The following is a 16,575-nucleotide window of genomic DNA, read 5'->3' as shown; positions in this document are numbered from 1 at the left end:
GGAACAGTCATTTCCTTGCAGAATAATTGGCTTAGGGAGAAAGAGACACAGAAAACAAAACAAGTTCATCATGTACAGCTTGGTCTGGCTACACCCCTTTTCCAGAAACCAGGCTGTGTAAGAGCTGCTGGAGTAGGCACCCATTTAAAGAAAAAATGAAGAAGCAGCAATAAAGAAGTTGTAATCGTTACCTAGACAAACAGAGAACTGGGTTTGACAGTGTTTCTAGAGTGCTTTTTATTATTTTCCTGACAGTAAGTAAAGTTCTATTTTGTTGTGCTATGCCAAGTATGTGGGTGGACACTGCTAAAATCAATCTGTTTTTCAGATGTTTCCCAATTCTTATGTGTTTTATGTTAAAGACCTAAGACTAAATTTTTCTGCTTCTTCCCAACCACTTTGTATTGTGTAGATTGTAACAGTAAGACATAGAAAAATGGAAAACATTTGCTTCTGTGCTAGAGAGTTATCTGAATATTTTGATGTAAAAATATGAAAGAATTTCATTTTGAGGTTACAGAAACTAAAACAAATTGTTTGTGTTTCTTTATTTGCAAACCTTTGGACAAAATTACTTTCCCATATGATTTCTTTTTGTTTCTTTTAAAACTAATTTTGTAGTTTCCTGAGTTATTCAGGGACTTCTGAATTCAGAAAATTGAGAGAAATTGCTTTATTCTTCCTGTATCTCAGAACCAAGTTTCAAGTAGTTTGAGACTGGTTTATGGTTTACAACCTAACTCTTTTGATAAAAGTTGATTCCATCTGAAAGTAAAGTTACAAGAAAACACTTTATTGAGGTTGTATCTAGTGTTAATTTATTATTCAGACAAATTTAAGTAATCAGACTTTTGATGTTAATTTGATTAGCTCTGAGATTTCTGTTTAAATGTAAAGAACAAGATATTGCTATTAACAGGATGAAATTAATTTAATTACTCTATTCATGTACTTAAAGTTCTCTTATACAAGGCCAAAAATGTGAAATTATCTTATAGGTTCTGAACTTGAATTACAGCTTTTCCATATCAGTTCTCCAATTTATTGCAAAATTGTGATAATAATCACTCTGCCTTCCCACCATCACCCACTCCCCTAAAAAGCTTAAGGTGAAATATTTAAGGTGAAATTTTACGGTCATAAATTATTGAAATAGTATTTTAAATTTATGTTTACACTTTTTAAAGGTAGTAAATATTTTCCTCAATAGTATGATCAAGGTTTCCCTTATTACACTTATTTTTTTCTAGGTTGTATTCCACCATGATTACTCTCTCCTTCAGTGAATAGCCTAAATGAATATGAAACAGAAAAGTGTGTATCAGCAAACTAAAGCACTTCTGTGCAAGAATTTTCTTAAGAAATGGAGGATGAAAAGAGAGAGCTTATTGGTATGTTTAAAAATTTGTCTCTTTCCACAATTAGCACTCTTACAGTGTTTCAATACCTATTGACTTTTGCATTAAAATGAAACTTTTGCATTAAATCATGAATTCCTGCAGAAGCCCTCATAGAAACTAATGGAGTGAATAACAGGATAACAATCTCTATATGCATGGACAGCTGACTATAGAATTTATAAGACATGGAGTATCCTAGATAGAGTTTGTTGGCAAATAGCAATATTTTTGAATTCATGATTTAATGCAAAAGTTCTCTTTTGACTAGCAAATGGGATTTATTGATTTTACAGTTCTCTCTAGTTACGTTTGTTGAATTGAGAGACTCACCACAGTCTCTGAAGAATAACATAATTAAAGACTAAGATAATTACTCATATAAAAAGAGATTAAGTGAACATTTAATTATATGATAAATTACAGCAACTGCTAGAGCTACTACCAAATGTCATACACTTACAGCCAAGAAGTACAAAAAAAATGTTGCCAGGAGAAATGGAGACATTTTAATTCTGTGGATTTATTTTCAAGGACATGAATTTTCTACACAAAGATTGTTTTTAAGAATTATGATCAACTAACACCACTGATAGTCAGTTTGCATCAAGCAGGTAGGCTAATCATAGATGACTAGCCTAAATCTCGGTGGCTTAACACAGCAAATGTTTATTTTTAACTCCTCATGGTCTAATGAAAGTTGAGAGTGGAAGTAAAGTAGGTTGGGTGGGTGAAGAAATCTTCTCCACACAATCATTCAGGCACCTAGGCTTCATCCAGGGCCTCCGCCACCATCCTGGACCTTGAAGACCTCTAGGGGATCCTCTGCATTCAGTCAGAACATCAGGAAACAGTGGGACCAAGACAGTGAGAATATAGAAATTTGTATATGTCCATGAACCAGACCTGGAAGTGGTACATATCACTTTTGCCCACATCCCGTGGGCCAGGAAATCATTTGGTTCCACTTAATTTCAGTAGGCTGAGAATGTAGTCTAGCATGGTGCGAAAGAGGTAATGATGATTGACACTGGTGAACAGCAATATTAGTAGCCTCCACCAGCCAGTTCCTTTTCACGTTCTTTAGTTTACAATACAAGGATATGACAACTGGCAAAAATATTGCTATTTGCCAACAAACTCTATCTAGGATACTCCATGTCTTATAAATTCTATAGTCAGCTGTCCATGCATATAGAGATTGTTATCCTGTTATTCACTCCATTAGTTTCTATGAGGGCTTCTGCAGGAATTCATGATTTAATGCAAAAGTTTTGTTCTAGTATTAGAGAATGATAAATGTGGCTACTGTCTTAGTATTTATCTTTCATTTGATTCTCCATGCTCAGAGGCTTGGAGAGCAGAGAGAACATAACTGTATAGCACAACTGGAATTTGTTTTCAACAGTATTTGGTATTGACTGAGATCTTGAAGTGAATGCAACCTTAATTCCTTATTTTTCTTTTTTTGTGCATTATAGGAGTGGGGACTCTCGATACTTCTAGGACTGTGTATTGCTCTGTTTTCCAGTTCCATGAGAAATGTCCAGTTTCCTGGAATGGCTCCTCAGAATCTGGGAAGGGTAGATAAATTTAATAGCTCTTCTTTAAAGGTTGTGTACACACCAATATCTAATTTAACCCAGCAGATAATGAATAAAACAGCACTTGCTCCTCTTTTGAAAGGTAGGTGTACTCATGACGAAAAAAGAATTACTGATAGAAGTTTATATACTATTGATAAGTTGTCTACACATTAATTTGAAGTTACAGCCATATGTTATGCTAATAACTTAAGTATTAAAATAGCGTACAAATCTGGTTAGATTATTGCTTTCTCTCACAACAATTAGTCTTTGAAATATTTTCAGCTTGATGGGAGTCCAGTTTAGGGGGGTCTATATTTCTATTGGAATATAACAAAACCCAGATTTATACTTTTAGATTTGCAGGATAGTATCTAGAAGGAATATAGTCATTGAAAATTGTGTGTGTTTTTAACATGTCATACAATGATTAAGATTTGTATCTCAGGAGAAAAACATCTAAATAAATAAAATAGGTCATGGTTATTGAACAATAATTTCATAACTTTGAAAAGTAGAAATGAATAATCTGATGATTATTCTGTTCTGAATGTAGTACAATCAGTAAACATCTTTAAAAGTCTTTATTCTAAATGAGATCATTATGATGTAACCAAAATAAGCAAAATGCATATTTTATTCATGGGCAAATTGGGTTCAGTTTGGCTGTTTACTCTTTAATCCTCCATTCCTGACAAGTGAAATTCCTAGCTATTGAAAGTAGAGTCACTTTTTAAAAATTTTGTTTTCTGCAGAAGGCAAAGGTCATGTAAATTGTCTTTGCTTCGGTAAATCTGAAATAAGGAATCCCTGACTGTATAGTAACTACAACAATTACTTCTGTTTTTGTACGCTGATTCTCTTATGCATACTTAATCTGGCACAATTTTTTTTATGTACTTAAAACTTGCCCTGATACTTGTCATTATGAAAAGAGAACATGTAATTCTTATGCATGTCTTCTGATTGTAGAATCTAAACCATTAAAAGAAAATTTCCCCCCTCGCATTTGGGTTCAAGTTTGATTTAAATGGAAAATGATTTTAAGTCTAATGAAATTATATGGGGAAACAGCTGAATATCACATTATGTTGTGGCAAACCTCTGTTACAATTTTCTGTCTATTTTTACCTTGTAATTCACAGGAACAAGTGTCATTGGGGCACCAAATAATACATACATGAATGAAATACTTCTGGAAAACTTTCCATATGCTATGGGAATCATCTTTAATGAAACTTTCTCTTATAAGTTAACATTTTTCCAGGGATATAACATTCCACTTTGGAAAGAAGAAGATTTCTCAGGTGACTTTCCATATCAAATATATTATGGCATTTTTCATGTTTTCTGCATAAAGAACAGGTGAGAGTGGGCAACAGAGATGCTTTCAATGACACATGAGAAAGTAAAGAAAGCCCATTCCATTACTGAACTTATTTCAAGGTCAATCGTATGTTCCTGCTACAAGATGACTGCAAAAATTGTAGAGTCATCCAATATGTATGTTTTGAGCACGCAGATGCATGTGTCAAAGGGCACATGAGTAACCAAGACTGACAGGCCCCAGCCTCAGGTGAGATTCCAGTTTAGCAGCAAAGACAGACATTGAACAAGTACAAGAAAAAATGTTTCATGGGCACTCAGGCCAAGGGTTCCTAAGAGTGGGATTAGAGAAATCTTACCTGGGGAAATGATGTTTAAAGGGAGACCAGAATGAACAGCAGGTGTGAGGTGCTAGAAGCATTGTGTTTCAGATAGAAGAAAGGTAATTGTGAAGGCCCTGAGGTGAGAAAGGACATCTGTTCCTATATCTGGAAGAAGAGCAGTATAGCTGAACAAGGAACATGAAAAGGAATGTAATGGGAGAGTGAAGCTGAAGTCATTCAAGTGCTACCTCCTGTGGTATCTTGTAAATCTAGGCAAGGAATAGCCACTGAGTCACTTTAATCAGGGCAAAAATGTAATTTGGTTTCCAAGATTAGGGGAGCACTCCAGATATAGCCTGGAGAATAGATTGCCGAGAGGCTCTGGAGAATGTCAGGAAACAACGAGTCCATTATGGCTGGAGCAGAGTGTTTGCTTTCATCTCCTTTTTATTTTCTAAGACTTTCTAAGCAGGGTGTGGTCTGCAAGAATAAAATTGCCTTATTAAAAGCTTTCATTTATTTTCCTCCTTTTTCTGTGTGGTTAACAGTCTACTGGTGAGCCAGGCATGGTGGCTCATGCCTATAATCCCAGCACTTTGAGAGGCCAAGGTGCGTGGATCACCTGAGGTCGGGAGTTGAAGACAAGCCTGGCCAACACGGTGAAACCCTGTCTCTACTAAAATACAACAATTAGCTAGCAATGTGGCCTGTGCCTATATTCCCAGCTACTCATTAGGCTGAGGTAGGAGAATCACATGAACCCAGGAGGTGGAGTTTGCAGTGAGCTGAGATCACACCACTGCACTCCAGCCTGGGCAACAGAGTGAGACTTCATCTCAAAAACAAAAACAAAAACGAAAACAAAACACCACCACCAAAAAAGTTTACTGGTAGAGTCTCCTCTAGATTGTTTTCTTTCCAATACTTGTTTCATATTCTCCAACTGCCCTCATCCCATAATGTTGGCTGTGCTTTTCTTTGTGCTTACAGCTCATTGCTGGGATGGATATGGTGAGTTTCCATGTAAATTGACCAAATACTGGAATAGAGGATTTGTGGCTTTACAAACAGCTATTAATACTGCCATTATAGAAGTAAGTGCTTGATTGAAAAATTCTACTAATTAATGTCAATTACTTCCAGAGACCTTAAGATTTTGATGAAAGATAATTGTCTTAGTCCGTTTGTACTGCTACAATAAAATACTTGAGACTGGGTAATTTGTAAAGAACAGAAATTTATTTCTGGAGGCTGAGAAGTGCAAGATCAAGGTGTTGGCAGGCTGAAAGACAGGTGAAGGTCCATTCCTCATAGATAGCACTAAGTGTCCTCACATGATGGAAGAATGGAGAGCAAAACATGCCTCAGCTAGTTCCCTCTAGCCTTTTACAAGGCACTAATCCATTCATGAGGGCTCCACCCTCATGACCCAACCACTACCCCAAAGGCCCTCCCTCCTAATACCATCACAATGGGAATTAAGTTTCAAAAAGAATTTAGGAGGGGCCACTTTCAAACCATAGCAATGATACATAATCAGATTTTCCTGTGGTTATATAATGAAGTAGGTATTCAGACCAAGGAACACATTGCATATCTATTTGAAAACTTTAAAGCCAATGTTACTGGTTTTAAAACTAATTTTGAAGTGGTTGTAGAGTCACAGGAGGCTGCAAATACAATGTACAGGGAAGTGCATGTAGCCTTCATCCAGTTGTCTTTACTGGGAACATCTTGCATAACTACAATATAGTAAGAAAAATTGGAGAACTGACATTAGTAAAATACACAGAGCTTACTCATAGTTCACCAGTTTCTATCTTTTAAATAATAATTATGTTTGTTTAAACTCTACTTTAGATCACAACCAATCACCCTGTGATGGAGGAGTTGATGTCAGTTACTGCTATAACTATGAAGACGTTACCTTTCATAAGTAAAAATCTTCTTCACAATGAGATATTTATTTTCTTCTTCTTGCTTCATTTCTCCCCACTTGTATATTTTATATCGCTCAATGTAACAAAAGAGAGAAAAAAGTCTAAGAATTTGATGAAAGTCATGGGTCTCCAAGATTCAGCATTCTGGTGAGTGACTAATTCAAGTAGCACAAGTTAATAAACAGGAAAATTAAGAAGCAGTGAAAAAGTGTTATTGTTGCAGAGCGTCATGGTTTAAACTTGATGCATTGGCTACTTTTTCTTTTGTTCTGAGTTTTTTATTTAGTCTGTTGAATTTTGCCATGCAAAATAGTGCTTATAATGTGCTGAGCACTTTTTCTGTGCCATGAATGTCTTAAGCCAACCCTGACATAGAGGAACTGTCATTTGTTTTATAAGCAAGGAAAATGAAGTTCAAAGAGAATAAGAGAATTGCCCAATGTGAGATGAAGGGTAAGTGCTGGAGCTGAGACTCCAACCCAAGTGCCCTGAATGCAACTTGTTTGCTCGCCTGGTCTCCTTACAGTTAACAGTTGATTTCTCCAGATTTTCTCATGTTGAAGAGAGTATAATCCTATAATCCTATAAAAGTTGACTTGTGTACAGGGGTTTGGCCACAAGGCATAGATTTTTTTGGAGCAAGTAAATACTATATGTTGGAATTAAATGAGAGCGCTCACACAATATACCTAGGACATACAACACAAAGGCTGGCATGTAAGAAGGCCTTAGTAAGGGCATTTGCTTTATATACTGATATTTATATCTTGCCCCAATCCACATATAATTTAGTGATTTTGAAATAATGAGTGTGTGTACACATACATATGTGCTATATGTACATATTTACATACATTATGTATGTATATATACACGAGCAGGTGTACACATACATACACATATATATGTACACACACACTCATGTATGTATGTAGGTAGATAGATATGTATTTGTATTATAATAAAGACAAATAATTAGGAGTAGAAATAAAGACCTAGCAAATAGGCCAGGCACACTGGCTCACACCTGTAATCCTAGCACTTTGGGAGGCCCAGGCAGGCGGATCACCTAAGGTCAGGAGTTCGAGACCAGCACGACTGACATGGTGAAACCCCATCACTACTAAAAATACAAAACTAAGCTGGGTATGGTGGCATGTGCTGGTAATCCCAGCTAGGAGGCTGAAGGAGGCTGGGAGGCTGAGGCAGGAGAATTGCTGGAACCTGGGAGGCAGAGGTTGCAGTGAGCTGAGATCACGCCACTGCACTCCAGCCTGGGCGACAGAGTGAGACTCCATCTCAAAAAAAAAAAAAAAAAGAAAAGAAAAAAGAAGGACCTAGCAAATAATCAGTAAGTAAGATTAGCAGATAGGAATGCAAATCATACAAGCTCCAAGCTTCCAAAAGGCTTTTGCAATACTATCAGTGACAAAATTCATACTGTCTGCCTAGAGAAAGTAAAAAAGGAAAAATAATTTGTTAATTTTACCCCAAAAGAAATATAACATTTGTTACATTAAATCCTGGGAGATTTTTTTCTATCTACTCCCCGTATGAAGCAAATACTCTTTACGGTTTTGGAACTACCTGGAATGGATGAGAAATTATGAATTGAACAATTCCTTGTGAGCCACATGTTACCTGAAATGAAACTGTGGTCCAGTAAATTTTTAATTTTCTATAAAATATATTTTATTAATGGAGAGAATCTTAATTCTAATATACATAAATTGTAAGATAGAAAAAGAGGAACCTGTGTCTTCAAATAAAAAAGAGAGAAGGAGAAGTTTTTGCAGTGGAACTTCGGGAAATACAAAATAATGTACATAGAGCCTCCCATGGAATCAGGAGGGAACTTCTGTAAAAGGGACCTGCTTTCTGTCCAGGGCATGTCCTATGGCACAGTGTCCCTGCAGTCACCTGAGACCAGGGAGGCATGAGTCAACTCTATATTAAAGTCAGAAAGGTATGGGACATTTGGGTGTGAATTCATTCTCAGGATAAGTGATTCTTAGTATGTATGCGACCTAAAAACTTAGCAAAATAAATTCGTATATGCATGCTTAAAACTAAGAACAAAAAAGATTCTGAAATGTTTCTACTAAGTGCAGGGCATCTAGTGGAAATAAACTTTATGACAAATTCTTTTTACTAATGTAATAAATGTGAAATGTAATCAGTATTTATTCTTTAAGTATAATGCCTGAATTGCTTTGTTTTTAGCAAGACGGTTTTTATAACTTATTATTCCACTCCACCCCTGCAAGTGGTTCCTTTTTCTAAGTAGTGGCAATTTCTAGGTAATTTCTTTCATTTGCAATTTTCATATCCTGTGGTTTTTCAATTCCTACCTAAAGTAGTTTCCTTCTGGATTCAGGAAGTGGGCTTTACAGAATGTGATATGTTTTTTAAAAATGCTGATGTTTCTAACACAGGCTTAATCATTGTAATGGCGTGAAATTTAAAGAGAAGTCAAATAACCAATAAATCCAGTGTAAACATGTTCTATTGGGACATGTTGATGCAAAGTCCTGATTTTAATACTTGTGCTATATGCTTCAGCTACTGAATTCTCATTTTATTAGTCAATGTTAAGTAGAGGAAAGGTCTCTTGACAGAGATAAGGCCTACATCTTCATGCACTTTGTTACCAATTTATTTTGTGACCTTAGATAAATCCCTTAACTAATAATAGGGATTGCAGTTTCCTCATTTGTAAAATGAGACACTTGGGCTAAAACACACTATAGTCTTATTAGATCTAAGATTGAATACTTTTTCTTAATAATCACTTCATAAAAATATCAACACTGGCACCTCTAAGGCAAAATCGTGCAAATATTTAAGGGTGCAGCATACTTTATACAAATTTAAGTGAAGAAATCATAAGTAGGAATAGAGAGAATAGAATGGGCTTAGTAGAGTTGTGAAATTTCAATTTTCTACTATGAAAGAGACTGGAGGTGCTGCCTGCTGAGATTTTCATGGATAGTCAAATGATCAACTGCCCCAGTGTTTTTAGAGGTACTTGATTGATCAGAGGCTTTTAAGTTGCTTACAATTCTACAATTAGGATGATATGGCAATATCTAACAAAGCTGAAGGTACAAAATGCTTTGAAACACTCTTGTACATTTTTCTCAAAAAAGACAAGTACGAGAATGTTCTTGGCATTGTAATAGAAAAAAAAATGGAAACAACCTAAATTTCCATGGGCAGCAGAATTTTGGGTCATATTCTCATAATGAAATATTATACAGCAGTGTATAATATTGTTAATGCTGATTGATAAAGACAGCTTGCAGAAGAATACATACATATGATATTGTTGATACTGTTTAATACAATAGTCATACTATTTATATATAACACACGCACACAGAGCTGTTGCCTAACATGTAGGTACAAACAAGGCACAATGGCCCAGCTGTGCTTACAAGTAGCTTAATTAATTTTGTCTTTTTTTTTTTTTTTTTTTTTTTGAGACGGAGTCACTCTGTCGCCCAGGCTGAAGTGCAGTGGTGTGATCTTGGCTCACTGAAACCTCGGCTTCCAAGGTTCAAGCAATTCTCCTGCCTCAGCTTCCTGAGTAGCTGGTACTACAGGCATGCACCACCACACCCAGCTACATTTTTTTGTATTTTTAGTAGAGGCGGGTTTCACCATGTTGATCAGGCTAGTCTGGAACTCTTGACCTCAAATGATCCACCTGCCTTGGCCTCCCAAAGTGCTGGGATTACAAGCGTGAGCCACCGTGCCTAGCCTTGGCATCCTTTTTTATTGGTTGGTGCCTGTAGCAGTGTTCAGTATTTATCATCTCTGTGTGCATATGTGGTAAAGGCAATGAAAATGAATGGCAATTATAAAGAAGGAGAATTGCGATTGAAAAAGGATATGCAATGAGATTCTGCTGTAGGATTTACAGTATAGTTATTAATCTAGAAGGTACAAGGGTAGTCATACATTGTTCTTTAGATGCTTTTGTGTATATTAACTATTTTGTAAATAAGTTAATATAATTTATATAACTTTTTGTCTTTATTTAGGCTCTCCTGGGGTTTAATCTATGCTGGCTTCATCTTTATTATTTCCATATTCATTACAATTATCATAACATTCACCGAAATTATAGTCATGACTGGCTTCATGGTCATATTTATACTCTTTTTCTTATATGGCTTATCTTTGGTAAGTTCATACATTTATTACCACTTTCTCTGCTTTAGATCTTCGCTATATGTAGCTAATATTAATGCCCTAGTAGGTTATTGCAATCACTACTTTCATGTCCATTGTGTGTGCATGTGTGTGTCCTTGTGTGTACTCGAGATAGTTTCTATGGAGTGAAAAAATTATGTAATCCAAATAAAATTTGACCTGCCTTTTGCATGAAGGTCTGAACAAATGAAATGATGTATCAAAAAGAAAAAATGATGCTGACTCTAAAATATCAAAGGCTTTTCTGTATGTATTGAGGTTGTTTTTTAGGGGTGGACCCCATTTTTTTTTCCCTTAAGGGTGCCCATCACATGATAGCTGGTCACAATATCTCTTCTCCCTCTAATATTCTGTCTCATATGCGCTTCTCATTTCACTCCCCTCTCCATTCTCTGAACAAGGTCCTCTAATTTCCACCCACCAGGATGTTTTCTGCAGAAAGTATGTAGATGCTCCTTCTTACATTAATTTAGCTTCATTACATTAATTTAGACCCAAGTCTGCATTTCTACCCTATCCTCAGCTCTTATTCCAGCTTTTCCCCCACCCTTTCCTCAGCAACAAAAGCCCTGCATTTGAGTAGGACAAATAGGATCCTCTTTCAAAAGAAGTTGAGGAAAGAACAGACTCATTATATCTTAATATTTTCACCACTTTCTCACTGATAAATATTTATGTCATGATATAAAAATCCTTATTTGATTGGGCTGCCAATGATTCTCAGTGAGTTAAATATATTTTATAGCAGTTGAACGTCTTCTCTCTCCTGCAGGTAGCTTTGGTGTTCCTGATGAGTGTGTTGTTAAAGAAAGCTGTCCTCACCAATTTGGTTGTATTTCTCCTTACCCTCTTTTGGGGATGTCTGGGGTTCACTGTATTTTATGAACAACTTCCTTCATCTCTGGAGTGGATTTTGAGTATTTGTAGCCCTTTTGCCTTTACTGCTGGAATGACTCAGGTAAGAGCCTAGTTAATTGGTTTATTACTGAAATGTCAAAAGAAGTAGATAACTTCATACCCTGAAGGATCAGCACTACTCAAACTAAGAACTTTTATTCTAAGCAATTTTTCTAAAGTTAAACTTAAATGTTATTATTACATTGTAGAAAAAAAGTCACCTCACAAAGAAACTTAAATTTAAAAAATCCTCCAGATTTCACCTCTCAGATATATTTTCATTTTGAAGTATTTTCTTCTAGGTTGTATTCCTATATACAAATATTTACTTTTATTACTATTCATTCAACATAATGAAAATATCTGCTAGTTTATTAAAATTTTTATATGAACCTACTTTTATTGTATAAACTATGAATATGAAAAACTTTCCAAACACAAGTATAGTTTAACAGATAATTAAAAAGTAAATCGAAGTATCCATGAACTAGATCAAGGAATAGAATGTCGCCACCAGTCACAAACCCCTCAGAACACTCCTTCGTAAAGGTAAAAATTTTATGATATTCACTTCTTTGCTTTTCATTACCACCTAAGTTTGTGTTCCTAAATAAAATTTTTGGTTTTGCATATTTTAAACTTCATAGGAGTGATGTTGCACAAAGTGTATTTTTGAAGATCTCTCTTTTTTCATTCAACATAACGTTTTTAGGTGGCAGCATAGTTTTTGTGTAGCTATAGTGTAGTGTTATGTAGCATCCTATTGTGTTAATATATTATCAATTTTCTTATCGATAGATTATGATAATTTTTAGTTTTTGAGCATTTTTAATAAAGCTGCTACAAACATTCTAGTACACATTTCCTACTGAATATGGACATTCCATTCTGTTCATTATGTTAATATAACAAACAGAATAGTGGGGCTGAGAGTATACAAATATTAATCATAGTAGCTACCACCAAATATTTTTCCAAAGTGGTTGCATCAATTTAGTTTTACATCAACAGTGTTTCAGAATTCTAGTTTTTCTAACACTTCACTGGGGTTTAGTATTGTCACTCTTTCACATTTTAGTCATTCTGATGGTTATGCAATGATATATCATTGTAGTGTTAATTTGCATTTTCCCGATTATTGATGACGTTGAATGCTTTTGTATATGCTTAGTGGATTATGAATTTTCTTTTTTCTACATTACCTATCCAGGTCTTTGAACCATTTTTCCTCTGAGTTTTCTATCTTCTCCTGATTGCTTTTTAAGGATTCCTTATACATGTTGAACATCCGACATTTTTCCGTTATTTGTTGCTAGCATTTTTCCTCTCTTAATGGTACCTGTGATGAACAGATATACGTAATTTTGATAAAGTCTAATTTTTCAAGTTTCTCTTTTATGTAGAATGCTTTTTTAAAATCAATTTAAGGAATCATTGCCTACACCAAGTTTACAAATATATTTTCTGGCTGTTTATCTAGAATATTGACTGGTTCAGCTTTTACGTTAAGGTATAAAATCCATTTCAATATAACTTTTGTGTGTGTATAGGTAGAGACAATATTAATTTTGCTACACAAATACCCAATTTCTCCAGCTCAATTTATAAACTAGACTATCCTTTCCCTGAATTAATTGCAATCTTTCTTTTATTATAACTCAACCAATCATGTATTGGCCAAAATGCCTATCCTTGCACTGTGGCCACATTGTCTTAATTGTTTTGCTTTATCATATGTCTTGTTATCTGGCAGTAACAGTTTTACCTCTTTAATCTCTTTTTCAAGAGAGCCTTGTCTATTCTAATTTCTTTGCAATGATGTAAATTCTAGAATTAGCTTATCAAGTTACATAATCACACACTTAGATGCCTGTGCAAAGCTATTAAGAGTGTGATGCAGTTGAATTTTTTGATCAGTTTGAAGAAAATTGTCAATTTTTTTCAGCCATGAACATAATCTATCTTTGCATTCATTTAAGTGATCTTCAATTTTCGTTAATAATTATCTTATTTTTATTTTTATTTTGAGACAGGATCTTGCCGTCACCCAGGCTGGAGTGTACAAACACAGCTCACTGCAGCCTCAACCTCCTGGGCTTAAGTGATCTTCCCTTCTCAGCCTCGCAAGTAGCTAGGACTATAGCCATACACCAGCACACCTGGCTCATTTTTTATTTTTGAGAGAGTTGGTCTCACTGTGTCTCTCAGGCTAATCTCAACCTCCTGGGTTCAAAAAAGCGATCCTCCCAACTCAGCCTACCAAAGTGCTGGGATTACAGGTGTGATCCATGCACCTGGCCTGTTTTAGTTTTCACTGTAGAGGTCTTACACGTTTTTATTTGATTCGTTCTGACGCTTTTGATATTTTTCATGCTATTATAAATAGCATCTATGTTTAAATTCTTATTTTTGAACATTTGTTGTTAATGTAGAGAGATGCAACTGATTTCTGTATGCTGGTGTTATATCCAACATTCTTGTTATATTCTCTTATTAAACCCAATATTTTTTCTGAGTTTTATACTGGAATTATACATAATCATGTTGTCTTCAAATAATGATGGCTTATATTTTTCCCATCACAATCCTTATGCTTTTGATTTCTTTTTCCTACTTTCCTGCACAGGTCCGGACCTCTAGTACAATAATGAATAGAAATGCAGGCAGAATAAAAGCTTTCAACGTTGTGCCATTAAATATGATGCTTATTGTTGGTCTTGGTGCATGTAATTCATCAGCTTAAGGAAGATTCATCTTCTTAGTTTGTGAAGATATTTTCTTTATTAGGAATATATATCATATTTTATCAAATGGTTTTTTCTGTGTCTATTATATTGATCACATTATTTTCCTATTTAATCTGTTTTATGTTGAATTACATTGATTGATTTTCAAATGTTGACCCAATTTTGGATTCCTAGAATAAATTCAACTTTATCATGAAAATGTTAACATTTTAACATAGACTGAGAAGCTGTATAGTGTGCAGGGTAAGGAACTGGACTTAGGAGTAAGACTTTCTCTGTTCTAACTTCACTTTGCCACTTTTGGCTACTCAACTTTGCTGTGCCTTAGTTTTATCATATGTAAAATGCAGGTTAAAATCTTACTATTTTTATAAGCTTTATTGCTTATCTGATGGAGTTTTAAGGAAGATTAAATGGGATAATATATAAAACACTTAGAACAGTGCCTAGAACATAGTTGCTGTTATTATATGGCAAAATTCTAAATACAAACTTTTATTTGAAATAATACTAGAAAAGGAGGTAAGTTCTCTTTTTATATAATTAGAGGCTTCCAAGAATTTATTATATTCTTTCCAACATTTGTATTTCCTTTGTTGCCCAGAATAGATATTTGTAATATTGCAATGATTTTATGAAAACAAGCAAATGAATTATAATTTAAATTCTTATACTTAGAACATTGTTTTTATTAAATACATGTTCATTTCTAATTATTTTTCACTGTAAAATAGAAATATTTTGACCAATACCTTTATTTACTTAATTAAATATTTGACTAGTAACTACTAAGTGCCTCTTGAAAAAGCTAGTTAATAAATTAATACTTTTTGCTGCTATGCCAAGTTATTTATTTATTTATTTTAAACATTTATTTTTATTTTTTGAATCTTAGATTATCAAACTGGATTATAACTTGAGTGGTGTAATTTTTCCTGACCCTTCAGGAGACTCATATACAATGATAGCAACTTTTTCCATATTGCTTTTGGATGGTTTCATCTACTTGCTATTGGCATTATACTTTGACAAAATTTTACCCTGTAAGTAATAGTGAGTTTTTCTCTGACCTCTATAGTTATTAATTACATTGAATATATTTTTTAAGATTATATAGACTTTTAAAATGAATATTAAATATTTCCCATTTCAAACTAATAAGTTCATTATTTCTACTTCATAGTTTTTAATGGTCTAATGAAATTTTTTTGTAAAAACAATTCTTACGACTTTACTATAACAGTATATTATAACTGTATGACAACAATAATTATAATACATCTTATAATTATGTGGTAATTAAATATGTTAGGTATTCATGGATCCCTGAAAGTGCTTTGAAAGGGTCATATTAGGACTTGTGTCAGAACAAGATAAAATAAATTAGTTCTTATGGTGGTTTGGCTGGTGGGAGGCCATTATACTGTGGAAGTGCTTTCTCGTGAATATTTGTTCAGCATCATTCTCAAAATGTTTTATATATTGTTCATATTTGCAGAAGTATATTGATTGCCCTGTTAGATTATCTTGCAAACAACCAAAAATTTCACATAAGCCCAGAATTTTTTCACACACTCTAGAATCAGAAAGTTTTTTTTCTGGCACAATCTTCTTGTTTATCCTCTTATTTTATACCTTCCTTCCACTATTTAAGGTTGTCTTACAGGTTTTCTCTGTATTTACTTGTACATATTCCTGTCTTTCTGTGACTTCTGGTTGATATGTGAAGGCCCTTAATAATAAATTCAACCTCATTTTTTAAACTGGAAAAATATATTTAAAATGTTACTATAAATGTATTCTAAACAAATACAGTTTCTCCAGGTATTCATGCCTAAGCAGGAATATATAGGTTTCAATATTATATTCAATTATGTTACTATAGTCAAATTATTTAAGTTCACAAATATGTCTACAATTATTTTTATGTACTATGCTAAGGCTTTGTGTTTTCCCAAATATTTGGTTTCATTCATTCACCTAAATACCTTTTCGACCACATTAAAAAAATTTTTAATAAATATGTTTATTGGGTGATACAAATCTCTTTCTCATGAGCCTATTATCAAGGATAATGCAACCCATTGTTAAGACTGGAAAAAAAAGGAGATATAATGGGTTTCCTTGTTGGGAGTCCTTTT

General features: G+C 34.2%; 1 protein-coding gene across 1 annotated transcript in view; it reads left to right on the top strand.

Annotated features, from left to right (window-relative positions):
• ABCA6 (ATP-binding cassette, sub-family A (ABC1), member 6) overlaps window positions 1-16,575 on the top strand; it is a 62,132-nt gene continuing 45,557 nt past the window's right edge. The window contains exons 1-9 of the mRNA XM_012001498.1: window positions 1-254; window positions 1,251-1,391; window positions 2,879-3,083; window positions 4,129-4,290; window positions 5,623-5,726; window positions 6,493-6,719; window positions 10,619-10,760; window positions 11,563-11,748; window positions 15,330-15,477. Coding sequence (XP_011856888.1) covers window positions 1,296-1,391; window positions 2,879-3,083; window positions 4,129-4,290; window positions 5,623-5,726; window positions 6,493-6,719; window positions 10,619-10,760; window positions 11,563-11,748; window positions 15,330-15,477 — 1,270 coding nt within the window. The 5' untranslated portion in view covers window positions 1-254; window positions 1,251-1,295. The remainder of the gene's footprint in view (window positions 255-1,250; window positions 1,392-2,878; window positions 3,084-4,128; window positions 4,291-5,622; window positions 5,727-6,492; window positions 6,720-10,618; window positions 10,761-11,562; window positions 11,749-15,329; window positions 15,478-16,575) is intronic.

Source organism: Mandrillus leucophaeus, unplaced genomic scaffold (genome assembly GCF_000951045.1).
Source record: "Mandrillus leucophaeus isolate KB7577 unplaced genomic scaffold, Mleu.le_1.0 Scaffold1, whole genome shotgun sequence".
NCBI lineage: Eukaryota > Metazoa > Chordata > Mammalia > Primates > Cercopithecidae > Mandrillus > Mandrillus leucophaeus.
The sequence above is the reverse complement of the archived record's forward strand: the minus strand, read 5'-3'. Positions and strand labels throughout refer to the sequence as shown.